Source organism: Lacerta agilis, chromosome 12, assembly GCF_009819535.1.
Source record: "Lacerta agilis isolate rLacAgi1 chromosome 12, rLacAgi1.pri, whole genome shotgun sequence".
Classification (NCBI taxonomy): domain Eukaryota; kingdom Metazoa; phylum Chordata; class Lepidosauria; order Squamata; family Lacertidae; genus Lacerta; species Lacerta agilis.
In genome coordinates this window covers 52,881,355-52,905,603 of record NC_046323.1, presented here as the reverse complement: position 1 = coordinate 52,905,603, position 24,249 = coordinate 52,881,355, and the positions used below count along the sequence as shown (strand labels likewise).

The window sequence follows — 24,249 nt, the reverse complement described above, 5'->3', positions numbered from 1 at the left end:
TCACCAGCTAAACATCACAATACATTGCAATGTCTGAAGATAAAGATGTAACTGTGTAGAGTCGGACAGCAGCCTGTGCTAATACTGAGTTACATACTTTTAAAACAGGTACAGTTCTTAGCCTCCTTCCCTGTTGAACTTCCTGCTTTCCATGGGCTAATAACAGAGAAGGTCCCCCCTCCAAAAAAAAAAACAAAAAGAAGGGGATGTTTTGGGGACAGTGGTACAGTGTTACCAGCTGCATAATTGCTCGTAGTAAATTAGTGTGCCATTTATTTCACTTAATCCTGGAAAATAGCAGTAATTTTATCTCTGGGCACATTAGCAAGTAATTATCCAAACATGATAAAACTTGAAAGTCATTTTGCCTTTTTTAAAAAAAACAAAACAAAACTCCCCACTACCAACTAATAGCTACATCTATCAGCAGCTGAGTGACAGCAATGATAATTTAACAGCTGAATTTAATTATGGTAGGGGTTTATTGCTTTTTTAGTAATCTCTCATTGATGATCCCGAACAGCTCTTGGGTTTCCTTAATATCATGGAAGGGGATATTGCCTGTCCTGGTAAGGAATCTGTCATTTTGTCTAATGTGGGCTGTCCACACCATTACTTTCCTATGAACATTGGTGTTAAAGAGAACTTGGGTGGGTTAATGATTGGCAGGTAGACAGGACTCTTCTATTCCCCCCCCCCCAGTGAAATATTCTTCACTTGCCTTTGTTAAAATTCCACAGAGGAATTTTAGTTCGGCAAGCCTTCTGGCAGGTAATTGTCTAAATGCAGGACATTTTGACAAGTTCTTGATCTACCAGTATATTTGAAATAGTAACTAAAAAAGATTAATCTTGTCAGGGGATGATATTAAAAGTCCATGATGCAGCAAACTTGATGAAACTAAGCAACTCTGGGTCTGGTCATTGCTTTGGGTGAGGGAAATTTCCTGGGCCCCCTTTGCATGCCATCTTGAGTCCACCATGGGGGGGATATAAATGCTATAAATTCACTCAGAAAACTGATTATTGTGTTAAAGTCTCGTTTTGTAGGATTTTCGTGTTGGTTTTCCTTTTATTTCAGACATAAAGCCTTCCTGGAAAATGCAGACATAAAATGATCACATTTAAAAAATGCACCTTCGGGGGGGGGGGGAGTTGGTAACTTTTCCATATCATAGTTGATGTGTGTAGTGGTGCTTCAGTCTGATGGAGGTGGCCTGCCTGCCACAACAGAGGTATGGATCCCTTGTAGATGCCACAAACTGGAAAAGGCGGTGTATTCTTGCTACTTTGGATGCAGTTATTCTCAGTAGTAGAACATGTAATATTTTGCACATCAAAAGAAAAAATAGCTTGTCTTTGAGGAATGCCTATTGAAATTTTGCAGGTTCTGTGGAATGACACAGTCTAGAACAGGGGTAGGTAACCTAAGGCCCGGGGGCTGGATGCGTCCAATTGCCTTCTCAGTCCGGCCTGTGGACGGTCCGGGAGTCGGTGTGTTTTTACATGAGTAGAATGTGTGCTTTTATTTAAAATGCATCTCTGGGTTATTTGTGGGGCATAGGTATTCGTTCATAATTTTTTTCATAATATAGTTGCCCCCCCCCCAAGGTCTGAGGGATGGTGGACCAGCCCACAGCTGGAAAAGGTTGCTGACCCCTGCTTTAGAAACACCTGCCTCCTAGTTCCACTTCCTCTTTGGTCACCTGTTGTTGTTGTTCAGTCGTTCAGTCGTGTCCGACTCTTCGTGACCCCATGGACCAGAGCATGCCAGGCACGCCTATCTTTCACTGCCTCCCGCAGTTTCGCCACCTACATGCTCCTTAACACTCCAGGTGAATGATCTGTCTCCAACAAAAATTAATTCTTCTGGGTGATGTTTATGTGATGCCTTTTCATTTGTAAGCGGTCGATGAAACCTCTTCCAGAAAACATGGGTGTTGCTGGAATACAGCTATGCTAGTGCCATGAAAACAATCTTCATACGTCATTCCACTTGAGTTGTGGTCAGTGTAGTTGCACCTTGGGACTTTCATAACATGCATAATGTCTCTGGGCATTGTCCCCCCCAATTCAAACCAAAGGTTTACACCTTGACAGAGAGAAGATGACTTTTAACCAACATGCAAATACGTCAGAACGACAGACTAAGGCTATGTAATCTCCCTGCAATATTCCTTTCATCATTTTGCCTTATTTTTGAAATCCAAGTCCATCATTGAAGGATGGTCACTGCTGGTCATAGGCCTCACTGTGCTTTCAACTAGCTCACAGTTCATTGGAAGAAAAAACAGCAATGACAGGAAGCTCTGATACTGTTGAGTGATAATGCTGTCATTTTCAATGCATGGTCCCATGCAGGATCGATTCACAAGAGCAAGTAATGCGCTGTGGGTATATATTTAAATTGACAACCATTCTCAAATTGCCAGTTAAATTCTGAGGATCTTTACTCTGCTTCCCAGCAGTCGAGTAGTACATGCTCCCCCATTTGAATACCAAGTGCTTCATCTTTCTTTCTTTTCTTTTCTTTTCTTTTCTTTTCCTTTTTTTTTTGAGCTGAAGGGGGTGGGATTTGCATTTCACAAAGATTTTTTTGACCCCTGGAATTTTCCCCTACTTCCCAGTTTAGTGAAGTCTTGCATGCCTTTGTGTAATTGTGCGAAACAGTTTGCAAGAGGCTGGCATGTGCAGTGTTAGAATAGTTGAGTATTAGAAACTCAAATATATCAGATACCGGTAGGCACCAAATGACTCCTTAAACCAGAGTTACAGTCACCAAAACGGAATGCCTAGTTGCCATTTTGGGGCCAGACAGCTTGAAAGCCGTATCTTGCAATACATCTTTTGGGTTCATGAAATGCGTCTGGTTGTGCAGATAAAATGTAACAGATGGGATTCTACAGGGTGTGTCGCTAGTGTGTGAAAACATGTCAAGATCCAAGGATCCCCAGGCAGGCAGCTCCAGATGGTGGAGACGTCAGGCACCATCCTGGCGCCCGGGCATCTTCACTTGGCCACAAGTGGCCGATAGCCAGGTGCAAAATGCGGCTGGCAAATTTCGACCGCTGGGCATGTGCATCTGGTGAGAAAAGGGAAACATCTCCCAATTGCTAAAGCAGCAGATAGATGCTCCCATGCCTTGGTGCTTTTGTATGACATTGCGGCTGCATGTGGATGAAGAGGTGCATTCTGAGATGTTGGATCAGATTGGGAGAGATTCATCTTGTTTTTCGGAGACAGTCACGAAGCCCAATCTGACTCTGTAACGCCATTATGTTTTCCTGGTCGCTATGTGAACCCTTTTTGTCTGCGATCACACAGAGAAGGAGCCCTGTCAAGTGGTTTTTTGGTTTTTTTAAAGAAGATACTCAAGCAGGAATTATTTACTGCATTTATTTATTTTGCGGGTGTGAAAGGAATAAAACAGTGGAAGTTTATGTTTGTCTTGAAATGTTTTCATGCAGGAAAAATAGAAGCTAACGAAGATGCTGGTACTACTTGTAGTATTGTATCTCCCATAGAATTGGTTAACTCACTGAATGCTATCTTCTGGCATGGAGCTGGCCTTTGGTTGGTGAATGGCTTGCTCTGGGCCTGCAAAGCCCAACGAGACATTTATGTGTTTAGCTTCCAGAGCTACCAAATCACCCCAGCTTTGCTTTGAGGCTTGTCACTTTGCTGAGTTGTACGTGCTCTGGTGTTCTTGTTTTCATCAGATGATGTTCTTTAGTAATAAAACAGTTTCAAAGAATTTTTTTTAAAAGAGAAATGCTGATTTTACAATTAAAAACTGTTCCGTATGTAAAAATTACAGGAACGTTTAAAAACAATTCCATTTATAAAAGTAGTTAAAAATAATTCTAATTATTTTTGTTTTTATTTATTTTATTACACCTTGCCCATCTAGCTGGGTTTCCCCAGCCACTCTGGGCAACTTACAGCATATCTAACAACATGATAAAAACATCAAATCTCCTGATACAGGGTTGCCTTCAGATGTCTTCTACAAGTTGTGCAGTTCTTTTATCTCTTTGACATCTGATGGGAGGGCGTTCCAAAGGGAGGTCGCCACTGCCGAGTAGGCCCTCTGCCTTGTTCCCTGCATCTTCGCTTCTCGCAGTGAGTGAACCGCCAGAAGACCCTCAAGAGGAGGACCTCAGTGTCCAGGCCAAATGATGGGGGTGAAGACTAAAATAACTTATATATTTTAGCATGTGTCTTATTGGAGTGCTTGTGTTAGCATTCCTGGAGCCATTGTGGTTGCACTGGAGACGGATACCAAATTAACTGCTTTTACGCCTTAGAGCAAGCTTTCCCAAACTTGGGTCTTCAGCTGTTTTTGGACTACAATGCCCATTATCCCTGACCAGTGGGTCCTGCTAGCTAGGGATGATGGGGGTTGTGGTCCAAAAACAGCTGGAGAGCCAAGTTTAGGAAACCCTTGTTTAGAATGTCCGTCTCAGAACTTCTCATTAAACTACATGGGTTGAAGCATGAAATGTAAAAAAATAGCATCTTTTCTGTAGTTTTATGGTAGTAACTCATAAGCAAATGATTCGCTCAATACAGTGGAAGACAAACCCATTCAAAGTGCACTAAGTCAGACCAGGGTTTAACCACAAAGGAGGAGTAAAATACGAATGTGGTGACTAGAACATTGAACTTGCTTTATAAAATGCCTTGTAGGAGTTATTCTCAGCCCTACCTGGAGAGTCCAGTGATTGAAATCAGAGTCCTTCATTCTAAACATGTACTCTGCCACTGAGCTGTGAGCTTTAGAATGTGCTAATTGTAGTAATTAGTGATGAATGTGATGGGAGATCATATTCCTATGAAGATCGCTAAATAACCTATTTGTCCTTTGGTGTATATTTTCTGTTATTTTTACTATCATACCTTGTTTTTCAGCACTTCATGCTGGAAAATATGATTTCTCCACATTAATTTGTTAGTAAAAGTAGAAGCTGAATCATTCGGAACACATTGGGAGTTGGGGGTGGGGTTTATAAAGAGGAAAAATAATTAAAAACGGAAAGCTTAATTTGCTTTAACAAGGTTTACCCTATAAAATGTATGTTGAATGTGAAAATTCTGGAAAATGATTTCTCTCCAAAATTAAATACCTCTTCCTCCTTGGAGGTGGCTGGCATACGCAGTCCTGTGCCTCAATTCTTTTTTATAAAATCCCAATGAATTGTAACACAGGAAGGATTAAGACATGTAAGACATAACTTTAAGATAGACATTTTGCACTGCTGGGACCTTGACATGCTACTTTCTCCTTGAAAGCAGACAGCTTAAGATTTCTCCCATTTTGTTTTAACAGGATGTTAGATACAGGAATGAGATGCCAGAGTATCCCCCTTTTGCCTAAATGTAAAGGAGCCTGGAGAAAACAGTCCCTTTAAATCTGTAACAGTGATGCCTTTGTATATATATATGTATGTATGTATGACCGGACCCTCTCTGTAGTCAGCACAGGCAAAGCAATTTTACCTGAAAAGCAAGCGCCTTGTGTTTCCACTTAGTTTTCATGCTTTCTCTGTCCTGTTTTTTTGCATGCCTTCTTGATGGGCTACAACAGAGAAGAAGAAAATGATGTGAGTATATTCTAAACTATGTCTCTTTGTGTATTTTTTTTGAAAAAGAATTAGTATGATTCCATTTGTTACCTAAAAGTTCTCCCAAGTGACTTAACTTTTAAAAACAGAAATACAGTAAAGTAGAAAATTCTTTCCAGTAGCACCTTAGAGACCAACTAAGTTTGTTCTTGGTATGAGCTTTCGTGTGCATGCACACTTCTTCAGATACACTTCACACTTCTGAAGAAGTGTGCATGCACACGAAAGCTCATACCAAGAACAAACTTAGCTGGTCTCTAAGGTGCTACTGGAAAGAATTTTCTATTTTGTTTCGACAATGGCAGACCAACACGGCTACCCACCTGTAACCAGAAATACAGTAGTACCTTGGTTCTCGAATTTAATCCGTTCTTGGAGTCCATTCGACTCCCGGCCCAGGAACGGTTCGAAAACCAAGGCGCGGCTTCTGATTGGCTGCAGGAGCTTCCTACACTCAAGCGGAAGCCGTGTCGGACATTCCGCTTCTGAGAAGCGTTCACAAACTGGAACACTCACTTCCAGGTTTATGGCGTTTGGGAGCTGATTTGTTTGGGAGCCAAGCCATTCAACTATCAAGGTACAGGCAACTCGGTTTACATGGGGGTTACGTGAAATCATGTGTATTTGAAACACCATTGAACAGGCCTACAAACACCCTCTAAACCTCTGGAAACCCTTTTAAAAACCTGCGTTTGCCAGACGCTAAACTCCATCACAACTTCCTTGCTCAAATTCCAACTTTCCACAGGCCTCAGTGGTTGGTGCAAGGGCTCCTGGGATTGCTAGGTGCTGTTTTCACACCTTTTTGCCCGTTCTGGGGTCTTTTAGGGCCGCTTTTGCCATTTTTAAAGTCACTTTCAGGTTCAGTGTGATGCTTGTGTGCATGGTCGCGGGTCAATTGGATGCACATCAATTGGGTGTTGCCTGTATGTTATACCGTGGAGTGGAGAATATAAAACATTAACATAGTCATACAATACAACTATATGTGTGTGTGCATGCATACAAAAACACACACTATAATGGATACAGCTGAACTGTTTTTAAGCTTTTGTTTAGTTTCATGTTGCTTGAAAGGAAGGAGAATACACGGCTGGGACGTCTCAAATGAGAGGCATCATAGTTTTTGTTCACTTATTTAGAGTTGCTGAAAATGCAAATAAGGTTGGCACCAGGTGGGTCTTAGAGGAAAGGTATTCCCACATTCAGTCATATAATAAAAAATTGTAGAGTTGGAAAGGATCCCAAGGGTAATCTAGTCCAGTTCTAGTCCAGTGTGAAGTTCACACTGCAGTCTACACTGCCACAGCTCAGAATTTGTGTCCTGTGGCTTCCTGTTTTTTGGTGACGCACCTTGATTCTGCAGCAGCCCCACACCCTGCCAAAAGAAGGGAAGATGGGGCGTTGCCTGGTGGGGATGTGGTCAAAAAGAGCTTTCCCCTTCTTGCTGTAATGTGAGTACAACTTTTAAAGCCATGATTTCACCAGCTTATTTCTTGTGTTCTAGGGCAAGACGGAAAATGCGCAGAAACCTGGTTTTGTCAAAGGGACGGTGTTCAAAGGAGTCGCATCCAGCCGTTTCTTGCCCAAAGGCACCCGGACAAAAGTTAACCTTGAGGAACAAGGCAGACAAAAGGTGTCCTTCAGCTTCAGCCTAACCAAGAAAACTTTGCAGAACAGATTTCTGACTGGCCTTGGGAATGACAAGCAAAGCGAGGCTCCGAGCTCCCTGGGCACACCTCTTCAAACGGACATTGCGTCTAAATTTAAACTGGATCTTGGGGATTATCCGGAGGTCGTGGAGGAATTTTCACCCCCAAAGCCTAAGGTGGAATTAGGCAAGATCCACTTTAAGAAACATCTGCTGAATGTTACAACAAAGCCGCCCCCTGCTGCCGCCATGCCACTGCCACCAGCAACTGTAGGACCACCTACTGCAGCAGAATTTGTGGAATTGCCACCATCACCGCCGCCACCCCCTCCTCCTCCTCCCCCTCCCCCTCCTCCCCCTCCACAAACACTACCAGCGCCAAAACCAGTACTAACCCCAGAAATTTTGCCACAACTTCCAGTAGCAGTACAAACAGCAGCCGCACCTCTGTTGCCATCACCTGTAGAAACTGTTGTCCGCATAGCAAAGGAGCCGTTAGTGAAAGCAGCTCAGGAAACTTTAGAACTGAACATTAAGCAAAATGCTGTGTTGGAAGGCTCCGAAGAACAGCTAGCTCAGGTTATTCCTGAAGAAGCAGAACTAGTCCCAGCGAAAGGAGATTCCCATATTGGGAGGGAGGAGGACGTTTCAAGCGCTTCAAAGGGTGTTTCTCAAAGTTCTAAGAAACAAGGTTCCAAGAGGAAGTTGTCTGATGGAGGAGCATTGCCAGGTTCCGAATCTGATGAAGATTCCGTGAGGACCTCTTCAAGTCAGAGATCTCACGAGATTAAAATATTGACAAGCTCAGAGAAGGAAAAAGATTCACGAAAGAGTTCTACTTCGGTCAAAACTGAAGAGCAGGCGAAAAGCTCGTCACGGTCTAGATCTGAAAGGGATGAAAAATATTCTAGTTACTCCTCCAGATCCGAGAGAGACTCGAGGTATTCTTCCTCCCGTTCCAGATCTGAAAGAGAGAGGAGGCGAAGCAGATCCCGTTCTCGTTCTAGATCGGAGAGAGGTTCCAGAACCAGTTCTTCCTATTCCAGATCTGACCGGTCACATTACTATGACTCTGACCGGAGGTACCACAGGAGCTCACCATACAGAGAGAAGACACGATATTCTCGTTCATACGTGGATAGCAGGACAAGAGAGAGCTCTGATTCAGAAGAAGAGTATCGGAGGACATACTCCAGGCCTACAGACTCCAGGCGTACATCCTCTCATTCCTCATCTTACAGAGACTCTAGGACCTCTTTTTCTTATTCAAAGTCTGAGCGGGATAGCAAGTTGGAATCCTCTCATACCGACTCAGAGAGAAAAGGAAAGCCTACAAAATCAGACAGGGACTCCAAAAGGACTTCAGAAAGTGACGTATCAAAAAAGTGCTCTCCAGTCAATGAGCTGCGTCATCGGGGCGGAGCATCCCACTCTAAAGCAGAGAGCAGTGTGAGTTCTTCCCGACACAAGTCCTCCTCTTCAAAGACATCTACTCCAAAGTCTGATAAATTTAAAAGTTCTTTCTGTTGTACAGAATCTGAGGAAACCAGAGAGCAGTCTAATTGTATAGACTTGGAGGCGTCTTGTGTACAAAGCTGTGAAACGAAAACTGCTATTGCACAGAAGCCAGAAACAGAAAGGACTGTTTCTCCGTTAAATCAGTTGAATGATTCACCTATTTTCAAAAAGTTAAAGGAATCAAAAGAGATGTCTCCTATTTCTAAATCAAATGTACTTGCAGGAATTGATAGCCATGACAGTATTAAGGAAGAGGAGTCTGTAATCAAGGTAAAACATGAACCGTTAAGAACTTGTTCTCCAGTAGAATTGAATATAAATGGGTCCCCAGAAGGAAGGCCCAGTGATAGGGCATTGTTCCGTGCCCCCAAAATAGAAGAAATTGCAACATCTGATGATAGTTTAGACGGAACTGAGCCACCACTTCAAGTCAATAGCCCAAATTTGAGTAAGTTACCATCTAATGGGTTTCAGTGTGTGTATCAGTCTAAAGGACACGATCTGGATGATTCTCTTGTCCTCTTGAGTGACTCCAACAGTTTTATTAAAGAAAAAATGGAAGACTCAATTCCCTCTGAGTATGATTGTGTACCTTCCTGTATCGTGAATGTAAATAATTCTAAAATACATACAGATAAAGCGGATGATCTCACAGATCCTTGTGATAAAACCAAAGATCCAGTCTCCTGCTATCTTTCAGATGATGCAGCTCTTTCTTTGTATTACTCAGAAGTTGAAATTGAAGCTGAGCCTTCCAATGCAACAGTTACTCCAGAACCTTTTACGGATGTTGAGTCTGAAAAGTTTACGTATGCTGACGTCGAAGATCAAAATCCGTCAGAAATTGCTCATGATGAAAAACCTGTTAGACGATTCAGCTTATCAGAGTGCAGCCCAGTCAGAGATTCTTCTGCAGAAGAATATTTTGTGGAAGAGAAATGCGACAATCAGTGTATTCCGCAGCAACAACAGGGTTCTGAAAATGTGTTGTCCCACCCAGAGACAACTCTGGGGGAGGAAAAGAAGGAAGAGCTCTTGGAGTGTCCCGAAGTAGCACTTGAATTAGATGTTTCACATGTTGATTCCGTTGTAGAAAAAACAAAATCGCCTTTTAAAAATGAGCACTCTTATTATTTAGAGATGCCAACAGAAAACTCTGAGAAAGAGGAGCCAGATGATGAGGAAGACTCTGTGGTCCTTGATGAAAGAACTGTGGTTGCTGACTTGAAGGCCCACGCTCCCGAAGTCTTGATGGTAAATGAAAAAAGTGATGACTCCTTGGTAGGATCTGCATTTTCAGACACTTTGTCCCCATCTTGTGATATTGTTGTGATGGCAGAAACAGAAACTGCTGTTGAAGTGCCCAGACGTGACAGTAGAGGCAGTACTCCTGAGCTCACTTCCATCCACCACCACGAAGAGTATTCTGATACAGCTGAAAGTGCGAGTGAACAGGACAGTGATGACAGTGACACAGAGGACTCTGATTCAGATGACAGCAGTGTTCCAAGGAACCGCCTTCAGTCTGTTGTGGTCATTCCAAAGAATTCCACCATAACCATGGAGGAGAGCAGTTCTTGTTCCTCTCGGAACAGCCACAGTAACAGACGCTATGTGGATCACTGGGAAGATGGCAGGCCAGAGTCGAGCAGACCATTCTGTGAAGAAATGCCAGATGGCGTGGGATCTAATAATGGCCTGCAAAATGAAAGCAAGTACCTGCCTTCTAGAGATGCAGAGGGCAGGCTAGCAATATCTACTGAGCTCAACAGAAAAGAGAGTGAAGACCTCCGGCGGCCTGGTATCTCCCATCCTCAGAGCGATGGCGTGGACAGTACGAGTCAGTCAGAGCAGACAACAGGTTTTATTCACAAGCCAAACCCAGATGAAAGATCAATATTAACTGAAAGCATGTCTGTGCCTCGGTCAATTGACGTATCGCAAGAAGGGGAACTGCATTATCTTTCGAAGAACTTTGAAATGATGGACAATATGTCCAGGCTGCAGACCAGTGTCTCCAAGCCTGACAGCAGGCAGGGGAGGTCTGGTTTTGGCGAGCCCATGGAAACTGGAGATTTCTCCAGAGAGGATGGCTTTCATTCAGCAGAAGACTTGAGTAGCTTGGGGTGGGATTTCTCCCAACCAGAGAAACCAAGCAGTACATACCAACAGCCTGATAGTAGCTATGGCATTTTCCCAGGTTATGTTTACCCCCCAGCTCCGGGAACATTTGTTGGGCCTCATAACTACTGGCATGACAATGGCTATTGGGATCCAAGGTTGACTAATAGACCCTCTGAGATTAACTACGAGCAGATGCAAGGGCAGGTTCCCGATTCGCTTACAGAAGACCATGAAGAGTATGAAGAAGTTGACCGCTGGGTTGACGAAAGCCACGCCTTCTTCCCCAACCAGTCAGTGAAGTTCCAGTCACGTGACCCTAGAGAGAAAGGTTCGGTGCAGGCCCATGAGATAAGCAGCAACTCCACTAAAGAGCCAATGGCCCCAAGTGAGAGGAAAGAGCAGGCGAATAAGGCTTTGGATAAGAATGACATGAAGGAGCGGGGACCACTGAAGAAAAGGAGGACGGATTTGGAGAGTGACTCGGAGAGCGATGCCGACTTCCGGGAAAGGAAGAAGGTCAAGACAGAGGGAGAGCGGTTGCCAGCAATACTTCAGGACTCTTCAATGGTTCGGCCGCTATGTTTCATGGAAGATTTCAGGGACCCGCAGCGTTGGAAAGATTTTGCCAAGCAAGGGAAAATGCCCTGTTACTTCGACCTCATAGAAGAAAATGTGTATTTGACGGAAAGGTAATAGGCCTCTTACTTTTAAAAACGCCTTTTATGCTAACATGGGAATAGCGTGCCATAAATGTAATGTGAAAATTGTTTGTCCAGGGTAGTAGTATAATGCTGCTGTATGTCAGGCTGGTTTAGAGTGCCAGTTAGGGTTAGAAGGAAGAGCCCCTTCCAAACAGGTGTTGGCCCTTCTCAGCACTCTCCTTATGTTGTCTTAGGTAGTTTTATATTCACTTTACTGTACTGTTCAGTAAAGTAAAGGTAAAGGGACCCCTGACCGTTAAGTCCAGTTGCAGACGACTCTGGGGTTGCGGCACTCATCTCACTTTATTGGCCAAGGGAGCCGGCGTACAGCTTCTGGGTCATGTGGCTAGCATGACTAAGCCGCTTCTGGCGAACCAGAGCAGCGCATGGAAACGCTGTTTACCTTCCTGCCGGAGCAGTACCTATTTAACTACTTGCACTTTGACGTGCTTTCGAACTGCTGGGTTGGCAGGAGCAGGGACCGAGCAACAGGAGCTTCGAACCGCCGACCTTCTGATCGGCAAGCCCTAGGCTCTCTGGTTTAACCCACAGCGCCACCCGCGTCCCTGTTCAGTAGGAGTGAGTAATAATTCCATATTAACGCAAGCAAATGTTAAGGCTTCTGTAAAAATCTCAAGAGTTACAATCTTGGAAGCACCTGCTTAGTTTCTAAGCCTTTTGAAGGCATCCAGAAATATTTTAAAGTTTTGTTCCCACCAAAAGAAAGAGAGTTGGAAACCTACTTGGTTGAATTAGCTCCCCAATCCTGCAATTGTGAATTTCTTCAAGATTCAAAAAAACTCATGCTATCGGCTAATGTGTCGATCCTATTGCAGTTTTGACTTGGGTTTGTGCAAATCAGTGGGAATTCTCAAAAGATCTGTATTACCTGAAGGCATTTTGAAGTACCATGTGTTAAAATTTAAAAGCCCGCCGTACTTTTTCTTTTGGATAAATTCTTCAGTTAGTCCTAGCTGGTATAATGCTGCCAGTTTTAAATTTTGTTTTCTGGAATGCTGCATAGGAAAAAGAATAAATCTCACCGTGACATCAAGCGGATGCTGTGTGAATGTCCCACGCTTTCAAAAGATGAGCGAGCTCAAGGAGAGGTGGCCTGTGGAGAAGACTGTCTTAATCGTCTGCTCATGATAGAATGGTAAGGGTCCTCTTGAAGGTTAGTCTGCTGCTGTCATCACTCACCCACATCATGACACACAGCACAAGGAAAAGAGGTTTTGATGTAAAACGCAATAATCTTCCTGGTTGTTGAAAACAGCAGGCGCACCGCACTTCCATTGTGACTTCTTGTCGATCACAGTCAAGTGAATCTGCTTCTTGCAGTGTTGTAGAAGCGACTGCTTTGGAGGAAATGTAAGGCTGGTTTGGATTGCCTTGCTACTTGCAAAGCTTATATTCTTTGTAACTAGCTTTGAGCATAATGAAAAGGTGTATTATAAATGTTGAGATCATGTTTTCCTCTTTCCGAAAATCTGGGATAAATTCCAACATAGATATCGGGGGTGGGGGGTGGGGGGCAACATACCTTAAAATGTAACCCTCTATCAGTGTAATTCTATGCAAATATACTGCTTCCCAGCGATAATTTTCCATATTCAGATAAAAAGTGGCTATAGTAGTCTTCTGTCATCTTTCAAACAGAAACACTCAAATTTATTCGGTGCCAAGTTTCTGGTACTAGTGTACTAGAGTTTTTTCAAGCCAGGATGGAGGGAAATACCAGAGTTAAAAGTACCTACAGTGTGATAGTTGCATTCCTTTCCTTTTGTTGGAGGATTCTGGAATTCAATTTAGTTCAACCGACAAAGGGAAGCTGTTTCAAATGCCTCTTTAAAACTTCCTATTTGGGCAAAACCTCTCTGTCACCATCTCTTAGGTCTGACTAGGATGATAAACCCGTGTCTGGGCTTTACCACTTCAGACCGCAGGTGGGAATGGGAATCACCCATGATGAAATACTCTGCCTTACAAACCGGCTCCGCCTTCCTCTCCATCTGGTGCCTTCCAGATGTTTTGGACTATATAACTCTTAACTCCCATCCGACCTGACTATTAGTCAGGCTGGCTGCAGCTGATGGGCATTCCAGTGCAACATCATGTGGAGGTCAAGTTGGTGGAAACCTCATTAAATGTTAGGGAGCAGGTTTCTAAACCACTTTCTCTTTGCATGCAAGTGTTCCGTGTGCAGAGATTCTTTTATTTATTTTTTTGTAACAGAAGTGTATTATTTAAGCCTTTGTCTGAAGTGAAGAACTTCAGGGAGTTCTCACATGAGGGAGAACCATGCCCATGGTCTCCTAGGCATTTTGGTGTGAAGTTTCTATCTGAATAAGGGAGGAGATATTACTAGAACAGCTTTACAGACCTGGGACTCACCTTTTGCCCCAGTCTGACTCATTTTTCCCAACTGTTCTGCCTTTATTTCCTTTCCATTTTTTCCTTCCTCTTTGGCAGTTCTCTCTCTATTTTTCCCCTTTTCTCAGAAATTTTAACCTATCACACAAGAAAACCCTTGTGTGACCCCCACCTTAGGTCCATGTGGGTCTTGACCAATGTACTAGATCTCATTGGATCCTCATGGTTCTTTATAGCAAAACTTTTGGGTCTTAGTGTCATGTGATAGATCTTAGATTTGAATGTGATAAATACTGGTATGTTATATGTGATGTTCATATACAGTGGTGCCCCGCTAGACGAATGCCTTGCTAGACGAAAAACTCGCTAGACGAACGGCATTCGCTAGCGGAAGGCTGCCCCGCAAGACGATATTTTTTTTTAAGCGAAAACTAGCGGTTTGCATTGGTGCTTCGCAAGACAGAAAAATCACTCTACGAAGACACTCGCAGAACGAATTATTTTCGTCTAGCGAGGCACCACTGTATTGGTTTAAGAGACGCATTAAGACTTCTAAAATAGTTTGCATGCTGAATAGGTACAAATGTTAATGATTCTTAGAAAAATGCCGGAATGTTTGTTAATCTGAGAGTACGGTTACGTCATAGTACCTAAGTTCAAAATCTGACTTGTAGGATTTGTTGTGCTTCCTTAGAGAAACGTGTGTGCGATTTATAGAATGTCCGCTACAAGCAGACCAGTGAATATCCACATGGTTACTTAATGCATACATAATTTTTCCTTCTGCTTAGTTCCTCAAGGTGCCCCAATGGGGACTACTGCTCCAACCGGCGGTTTCAGAGGAAGCAGCATGCAGATGTTGAAGTCATTCTGACAGAGAAGAAAGGCTGGGGGTTGAGAGCAGCAAAAGACCTACCCTCGTAAGACTTTCCCCATTTTAAAGGCTCTCCAGCTTAGCAGTTTTCCCCTCTTGTGTGCGGCAGCAGGGAAAGTTTCGTTGTGGGCAGCAGAGGGATTTTGCAGAGGGAGGCTGTTCCCACTCTCTTGCCTTTGGAATAGCTATAAGCATCATGTGGGTCTGCACTTTTCCATGTACCAGTGTATGAATACACTGGCCGGTTAGGATGTTCTTTGCAGATGGACCTGTTGGATGTCCAGGACCATAGTGTGTGTGTGTGTGTGTGTGTGTGTGTGCGCGCGCACACACACACACACACACACACACTCCTTTTGGGAAGGAGAAGTCTGGTCGTAGAGAGGCCAAAGGCTAGCAGGATCAAAGCTGAACACCTTCATACTCCTCCCCAGGAGAAGGCAGGGCATTAGAGGAGAAACAGGGTGATGCCATGTTCTAGGGGTGTTCTACTCTGTGTTGTATTCAGTCCAAATTAGGCTGATGTGTGGGGCTCATTAATAGGATCCAGAAACAGCAGGTGAGAGCCATGATGTATGGTTCTTGCAAATGCCATCTTTTTATTGAACACATGGAAACTGTTTTACATCGAAACAGGCTGTTGGTCCATCTAAGCCAGTACTGTTTATTCTGACTAATAAGTTTAGTGAACCCCTGTTGAAAAATTCAACACACAACTACAGATGAAACTTGAAAAACAAGAATATAGTGGAAAGGTTCATTTCTTTCAGTAATTCAACTTAAAAGGTGAAACTAATATATGAGATAGACTCATGACATGCAAAGCGAGATAATGTCAAGCCTTTATTTGTTATAATTGAGATGATTATGGTGTACAGCTGATGAGAACCCCGAATTAACAATCTCAACTTTGGGGTTTTCATCAGCTGTATGCCATAACCATCACAATTATAACAAGCAAAGGCTTGACATATCTCGCTTTGCATGTTGTGAGTCTTATCTCATATATTAAACTCCAGTAGCTAATGAAAACAATTCCTTACATAAATGGACTTTTCCACGATATTCTAATTTTTCAAGTTTCACCTGTATACCCAGCATTGTTGAAACTCCCTGGCTTTGGTTCAGTCATGGTTCTCTTTCTAATTAGTGTCTAGCCTGCGCTTTATTCATTTATCAACAGTATTTATATACTGTTTTTCAGATCTAATCTCCAAAGTGTGTAATAAAAAGAAATAATACAATTACAGAATACAAGGCAAAATTAAATTTTTTCCCCAAGTGAAGCATGCCTGGTTGACAGCAGATCATTGGAAAACAACCTCAAACGCTTAGCAAAAGAGAGAGCTTCTTGGCCAGTTTCTGAAAGTTCACATGGTTGAAGTAACCACCAGGAAGGCCCCGCTCCTAGTGATACCAATCTAGCACCACTAAGAGGTGGAGCTCTGAGCAAGGCCTTTCTAGCAGATCACAGAGCTCGGGGGTAGTTTCCTATTGGGAGGAAGGCAGTCCCTAAAATATTCCAGACTTGGATTGTTTAAGGTATTCTATAGGTCCAAGCCAAGTTGCTTCTCTGTCTAAGGCCGTTTTCTTTCTTTCTTGGGGCTCCTTAGCAACACTTTTGTACTGGAATACTGTGGTGAAGTGCTTGATCACAAAGAGTTCAAAACCCGAGTGAAGGAGTATGCCCGAAGCAAGAATATCCATTATTACTTCATGGCACTGAAAAACGATGAGGTGAGTTACAAACCGTTTTCAGCGTTTAGGCTGTGCATTGTCCGAGTACTTTTAAGAGGTCACTGTGCATGCGTGAACCCATTGTTCGTTTCTCTCTCGCCTACTGCTATACTTTGTAAAGAAAGCCCCACAACTTCTACAGAGGGTCTTGTGATCCTTTCAAGTTGCAGGCTACTGCTAATACGAGTAAATTCTAACGTAAGTTGAATTAGTTCTTTATAAGGGTGCCGTCATTTTCTCCATCAGCGTGGCCTAACAACACTTGAAGCAGACAGAATTCCAGTTGAAACCCTGTATAAAGTCTTTGAATATGGGGCAGGCTCCATTTTTTAATGAAGAGATAAAAACAAATGTTTTCCTTTTCAGATAATAGATGCCACCCAGAAAGGAAACTGCTCTCGTTTTATGAACCACAGCTGCGAGCCAAACTGTGAGACACAGAAAGTGAGTCGCAGGAAGAAATTGATGAAGTTTTATACTTGATTTTTGCCTAAATGAGGGTTTATGTTACATCTCCTTTACATGGAAGCGACCATAAGGCATATGCCAGTGTTGGGTAGCCAGCACAGTGAGCAACACATTTTAAAATGCTTTTACCTCTCTTCACTTGTTGGACTTTGTTTGCGGGGTAAGAGCATTTTAAAATGCATGCTCATCTCATGAAATGTCAGTAGAGATAAACCCTTTTGGCAGTGTTCTTGTGCGGGGAGCGTCACCTCTATGGTGGAGAGGTTTATAAATCAAATTATATGTGTATAATGTTACATAATTTTATATAATTATAATTTATAAATTAGAACTTCAGATAACATAAAACCAAACAGATCAACATGAAACGTGTTAACCAGTTACCATAAAGCAATTTTATACACAAAAAACAAACTTTTAAAAACAATTCAAAATCCGTGTATGATACCACAGGGAAAACATACAACCAGCAACAAGTCATGTTGCTTTACTTCATCTGAAAGCCTGAGTAAAAAAGATGCATCTTTAAACTGGTGCCATAAATGAAGTCGTTCAAACTGTATGTCAATAGTCGTATCTTGAATTCAGCTCAGAAATGTATAAGCAGCCAATACAAGTTACTCTGGGTTGGTGTTATGTAGTCTTAACTAGCTGTGCCACTCAACAATCTGACAGTCATTTTCAGGACTAGTAGCATCTTTTAGACAGTCTTCAGGGTAGCCCCACTTAGCATGCATTACAGTAATCAATTCTAAAACTAAGGTATCTGAATGACATTCACATATGCTGCATTCCTGATATTATTTTGCATTTGATGATTTTAAACATGGACCCGGAAACTACAACTAATCCAGAATGCGGCAGCTAGACTGGTGACTGGGAACGGCCACCGAGACCACATAACACTGGTCTTGAAAGACCTACATTGGCTCCCAGTAGGTTTCCGAGCACAATTCAAAGTGTTGGTGCTGACATTTAAAGCCCTAAACGACCTCAGTCCAGTATACCTGAAGGAGCATCTCCACCCCCATCATTCTGCCCAGATACTGAGGTCCAGTGCCGAAAGCCTTCTGGCGGTTCCCTCGATGCGAGAAGCCAAGTTACAGGGAACCAGGCAGAGGGCCTTCTCAGTAGTGGCACCAGCCCTGTGGAACGCCCTCCCACCAGATGTCAAAGAGAAAAACAACTACCAGACTTTTAGAAGACATCTGAAGGCAGCCCTGTTTAGGGAAGCTTTTAATGTTTAATAGACTATTGCATTTTAATATTCTGTTGGAAGCCGCCCAGAGTGGCTGGGGAAACCCAGCCAGATGGGCAGGGTATAAATAAAATTATTATTATTATTATTATTATTATTATTATTATTATTATTATTATATTATATTTTATTATTTATTAAACATTGGCAATAAAATTTTATAGAAATAACTAGGTCAGTTAAGGCACGCTGATCAGTTTCCAAAGTTGAGCCCTGGCAATCAACAAATTGTCCATGTCTTGCCATTTCCATATAGATTTTAATAGGGTTCCTATTTTTCCCCCTTAATTTTTCAGGCATGTGCATTTTGTGTGTGCCATTGGCTGAACTGCTGTGAGGTCACTGCATTCTCGAACATTTTTATTGCCCAGGGTGGGAAGCTGTCAGCATTCAGATGTTTGAAAACAGCGCATTTGTACACAGGCTTGGGAGGGTTGGGGGAGCTGGAATTCTGAGTAAGGGACAAGTTGCCCAAAGGCTCAGTGGTTGAGTCAGCCAGGGGAGACGGGTGGAGGAGATCCCAAGCGCAGAAAGTCTTCGATGAGAAACATTGCCCAGGAGCAGAAGCAGATTAATGCTGTGACACGGGCAGGCAAAAGATCTTTGAAAGATGGGCCCAGTGGTGGCCAGGAAAGAGCAAAGAAGCAATTGTGCACATGTGTAGAATTTATTATTTCAAAGCACACAGAATTGAAGTAACAAGCAGTATAAGAATACTGAAATTGGCTTTGAGGGCCACGTTGTTTCTCGCAGTGGCCTGCCAGGTACGTAAAAGACAACATCACCTGGCTAGAGGCATGTCTGAGTCCAATTCAGGTGCTTGTCCTCTTGGCATATAAACAAATACAGTTGTACCATTGTACCCTGAGGGCGAATGGAGGGGGGGTGTTTACACCACCAAGCTCTGCCTCCCCTGGCCCGTTAGCTTTATTGTGTCAAGCCTCCATGAGTTTACAGGTGTCTGTGTGGAACAGAGAGACCTCTCTACTTGCGGAGGATCCCCGCACAATTTAGGACCACCAACCCCCGCCCCCCGGTTTTAGATGATGAGACAAAGCACAGCACGCCAGTTTAAAAGCTGTGTGGGTGCTTTTTAAGACCGAAAGGAACTAAGGCTGTTTCTTAACACCATCCCTTTCTGAAGGTGGACAAAACGAGCTTGCATCAGCATTCCTAATGTATGTAAGCGGAGTGCTGTGAACTCCAGGCGTTGCAGTTAAAATGAAGTTGGGCGTGAAGTATGTTTTCCCTTTGCTTGGATTCTCTTGGCATAGAGATTTGTGTGTTTGCTGAATTCTCCAGAGATACAGAGCCTTTTCTAGAATAAAGCTAAAGGGACCCCTGACCATTAGGTCCAGTTGTGGACAACTCTGCGGTTGCAGTGCTCATCTCGCTTTATTGGCCGAGGGAGCCGGCGTACAGCTTCCGGGTCATGTGCATAGCTGTCAACTTTTCCCTTTTTTGCGGGAAATTCCCTTATTATAGCATTGGGAAACAGCAGGGAGGGTTGACAGCTATGTATATAGCAGTGGGGAACATCAGGGAGGGTTGACTGCTATGGTCATGTGGCCAGCTTGACTAAACCGCTTCTGGCGAACCAGAGCAGTGCACGGAAACGCCATTTACCTTCCCGCCGGAGCGGTACCTATTTATCTACTTGCACTTTGACGTGCTTTCGAACTGCTAGGTTGGCAGGAGCAGGGACCGAACAACAGGAGCTCACCCCGTTGCAGGGATTCAAATCGCCGGCCTTCTGATCGGCAACCCCTAGGCCCTGTGGTTTAACCCACGGCGCCACCCACGTTCTAGAATAGATGCCCTTTTTTAAAAAAATAGCAAGAGCCCACAGTCCATGAATATACATACTGTTCTAATCATCTTGTACATTTTGACTTCCCCCCCCCCCACTTTAGTGGACAGTGAATGGACAGCTGCGAGTTGGCTTCTTCACCACAAAACTTGTTCCGTCAGGCTCAGAGTTAACCTTTGACTACCAGTTCCAGAGATATGGGTAGGTCTTGACCTCGCTTGCTTTGTTGTTTATAAATGACTATCCTTGAACAGAAGCCAATAAAGGGATCTTGTGCACAATCAAGCGTAGGTCATATTTTCTGAACTACGGAGGTCAGGTGCTCATTAGCTGATTCATTCATGTTTCCCCTGCTCTTGTTCTCACTTGGTTTGGAAGAGATAATGTGTGGGTGCTTTTTTCATTATTATTTTCCGCCTCGCTGCAGAGTGTTCAAAGTGGATGGCAAGGATGAAGTTAAAAACAACAGTGCATTTTATAAAAGAGTGCATATCCCTAATCATTACATAATTGTGTTGTTGTACCACAGTAAAATATTATCTCCTAGTGGGTGCCCCCCCAAAAGAGAACCAGTCACTTTTCTCTAAAAGAAAAAGAAAAAAACCAAAGGAAAGGAAAACTTTGGAATTTTCTAACTGATGGGAGAGGGGGAAACAAAGTTGTTTGAACAATACATAAATTGTCATTTAGGTGTTGAATTTTTAACTTTTATTTGTTGTTGTAAGCTGCCCTGGGAACATTTTGTTATTGCTGAGGTGGGCGAGCTATAACTAAAAGCACTCTTTCTCTTCATGTGTGAGCTATCGTAGGCTCAGTTTTCAAGCTAGTTAAAATCTGCTTACCTTTGAACCCTGTTTTACTGGAATAATTTTGTGCCGTGATTTTGTAAATCCTTTAAAACCTGAGTGGTGCTTGTTGGAGACGTCAGATTTGGAGTACATTTTTTGGTTGTCCTGTTGCATAAATGACTACCATGCTGTATAGGCACAACCACACATGAGGTCAGCAAAGGAAAATTAACAAGTAAGAAAAATAAGTGATAGTGTGAAAGGAAATAGTGGTGGGAGTTAAACTCGAGGTCAGGTTTTGAGCAATGTCTGTGACAATAATGATCCATTCTGCTGCAGTGTGTGTGGGCAGCCCGTGGGTATTTCAGTAGAATTCATGGGCCAGATTTGAAAGCGCTATGCGTAGCTTTTTAAAAAAAAGAATTTATAATAGTACAACCCTATCTAGAGCAGGCAATTGACCTATCTTCCAGACCAGGAATACCCACAAAGTCGCCTCCTTGGCAGGATTCAGCTTCAGTTTATTGGTCTGGCCTCACCTTGATTCAGATGTTACAGGGGAAAACAGGGTGTTGGTGACACCTTGCTCCAAATCCCCTCATGGCCACACTCAGCAGCTTTATGTACATATTAAACCAGATGGTGGACCCAGTGGCATCCACATTACACTTTCCCGGGGTTAACAGGCAGTCACTTTCTGAAACCAGCCCTTAAGATGGGAGCAGAACCACTGCAGCTCCAGGAGGATCCCATTGATCATTCCTGGCCATTGGCCAATGATTGCAAGCGCTGATGGGAGTTGTAGTTCAGCAACACCTTGAAGACCCATAATTCCCTACCTCTGGTTAATGGTATCAAAAGCTGCTAAGAGAGCTTTTGTCTTTAATTAGGTATCTATAAGACCTGAATAAGAAAGATGAACATTGTAAGAAAAAAACAGTTAAGCATTTGTACAACTGATTTCGCCGCTCCCTTTTCTAAGAAGCTGATCAAAGCCCAAGATTCTTCCAGGAGCACTATAAAGCCTTTCTATATACTTTTGGGTTTAAGCTGGTAATGGGTGCTCTGGTTTTTAACAAATGCTGGCTTTTGCCTTCAAGGAGGCCATGGAATAGGACAATCAATGAGCTGAACTCTATAATAGTGGAATTTTCAAGCACTTTATTTTCATACTATGTGTTTCTTTCCAAAACAGCAAAGAGGCACAGAAGTGTTTCTGTGGCTCTGCCAACTGCCGGGGTTACCTTGGGGGAGAAAACCGGGTCAGCATTAGAGCTGCAGGAGGCAAAATGAAGAAGGAGCGGTCTCGTAAAAAGGATTCGGTAAGTGTTGGAGGGGTGGAGAAAGGAGAAGCTTCATTTTTGTTTTCTTCTGCAGTGGGACTTACATGTGCACCACTGGGGCTGAGAGGTTTTGAAAACCAGCAGCTGATTTTCATACTCCTTCCTGTGACTTCATGATCCTCTGCTGGGTTCAGACAGTCAGATCCTCCAAACCTACGAAACCACGTAGCTGTTACTGTCATTCAGAGTGACTTGGGCACACAAAAGTGCCGTAGCATCCTGCACAAAGCAAGTGGGAAAGATCTGTCCAGTAGCGTTGGCCATTAGCTACGATCCCTTTACTGAGGTGTGGCTTTGTAGTCTGGTTTTGGCTCCACCATCTCTGGACTTGCCAGCACTCTCCCCAGTTACCTTCACTTCAATAACACCTGACTCTTTGCATCTTACGGTAGCTTCCCATACCAAAGCTACACCTCCATTGCAGACATAGAGAACAGCCAAATGATTCAGGCCACTTGTGTGATGTGGAACATTTAGACTATGGATGCAGCAGGAGAGCGTCAAGCATGCTCCAAATGTAAAGTGCAAATTCTGGTTTGTTTTTTTGCTGGAATAATCATTCACCCAAATTCAAACTTTTAGCATGTTTGTACTAGTGTTAAAGGGACGTGGGTGGCGCTGTGGTCTAAACCAGAGCCTAGGGATTGCTGATCAGAAGGTCGGCGGTTTGAATCCCCGCGACGGGGTGAACTCCCGTTGTTCGGTCCCTGCTCCTGCCAACCTAGCAGTTCGAAAGCACGTCAAAGTGCAAGTAGATAAATAGGTACCGCTCCGGCGGGAAGGTAAACAGTGTTTCCGTGCGCTGCTCTGGTTTGTCAGAAGCAGCTTAGTCACGCTGGCCACGTGACCCAGAAGCTGTACACCGGCTCCCTTGGCCTGTAAAGCGAGATGAGCGCCGCAACCCCAGAGTCGTTCGCGACTGGACCTAATAGTCAGGGGTCCCTTTACCTTTGCTGGTGTAAAATTAGTGGCTTTTGCTGGAATTGCAGAATTAATCAGGTTGAAAAAGACTCAGACCACTGTCTTGAAACTGAAACCACCACCACCCCATGCAAAATAGTCTGAACAAATTTGGCCCTGTAAGGAAAAGGGTACATTTTTATCATTTGGATGTGAAGAGCAAGCAGGACCAAGGTCAACTGCGTTTGAGCTCCCTGTAGAATGAGGTAGTTTCTTCCTGCTTACGATGCATTTGATCTCTCCGCAACTTGTAACTTCAGCACTCTGGAAATCCAGTGTGACCTATTCCAAACCTTTCCCACTAATAAATAAACTCTCCTTCCGAATAAATGCCAATTTGCAAAGGGTTGGGGGAGGGAAGTGCACTTGTACTTTGTACAACTTCTCTTTTGGTTTTGGTAGGTGGATGGAGAATTAGAGGCACTCCTGGAAAACGGAGAAGGACTTTCAGATAAAAATCAAGTTCTCAGCTTGTCTCGGCTGATGGTGCGAATTGAGACTCTGGAGCAAAAGCTCACCTGTCTCAAACTTATACAGGTGATTATTCCTTCTTTCATTTGACCTGGAAGTGGTTGGCAAAGAAGTTAAGTAAATTCTAATTTAATATTTCGCTTTTAATTGTGGGGCTGAGAAGTTTTGAGGGATTGAAGTAGCCTTGCTTGGGGGAAGGGGGCACATTTCCAGTTTCATGATATTTTATCTGTCATCACACCTAGAGATGGGATTCTGCTTATGGTATGGCAGGGTTACCTGCCCCCTCACCTTTTTGACTTTTATTCACTGTTTTATGTAGTGCATCATCTAATTTAATCTCCCTCTTCGTTAGTATTAGGACTATCACATTTTTCATTTCTTCTGTTCTCTGCCTTACAGAGAACCTGTATATTCCCCTTAGTGCAGGAGCTGGGTCTGAAGAGTTCTCGTGTTTCTGTTTTCAAAGGAGGAACGGCCACTGTCCCTTTGTTCCTTTAGTCATGGTGCAATCTGAAACCTGTTGTTGATCCAACATAATCTAACCAAA

General features: G+C 43.3%; 1 protein-coding gene across 6 annotated transcripts in view; it reads left to right on the top strand.

Moving 5' to 3' along the window:
• Positions 1-24,249, top strand: part of SETD2 (SET domain containing 2, histone lysine methyltransferase) — a 72,158-nt gene that overhangs the window by 15,123 nt on the left and 32,786 nt on the right. For all 6 annotated transcript variants that reach the window (XR_004427699.1, XR_004427698.1, XM_033166315.1 and 3 more), the window contains 9 exons: positions 5,587-5,602; positions 7,131-11,605; positions 12,642-12,773; positions 14,782-14,910; positions 16,478-16,601; positions 16,968-17,045; positions 20,241-20,338; positions 22,121-22,247; positions 23,631-23,765. Coding sequence is in view for 4 of the 6 variants with exons in the window: in XM_033166315.1 (XP_033022206.1) it covers positions 5,587-5,602; positions 7,131-11,605; positions 12,642-12,773; positions 14,782-14,910; positions 16,478-16,601; positions 16,968-17,045; positions 20,241-20,338; positions 22,121-22,247; positions 23,631-23,765 (5,314 nt within the window). In the remaining 2 variants the exon portion in view is untranslated. The remainder of the gene's footprint in view (positions 1-5,586; positions 5,603-7,130; positions 11,606-12,641; positions 12,774-14,781; positions 14,911-16,477; positions 16,602-16,967; positions 17,046-20,240; positions 20,339-22,120; positions 22,248-23,630; positions 23,766-24,249) is intronic.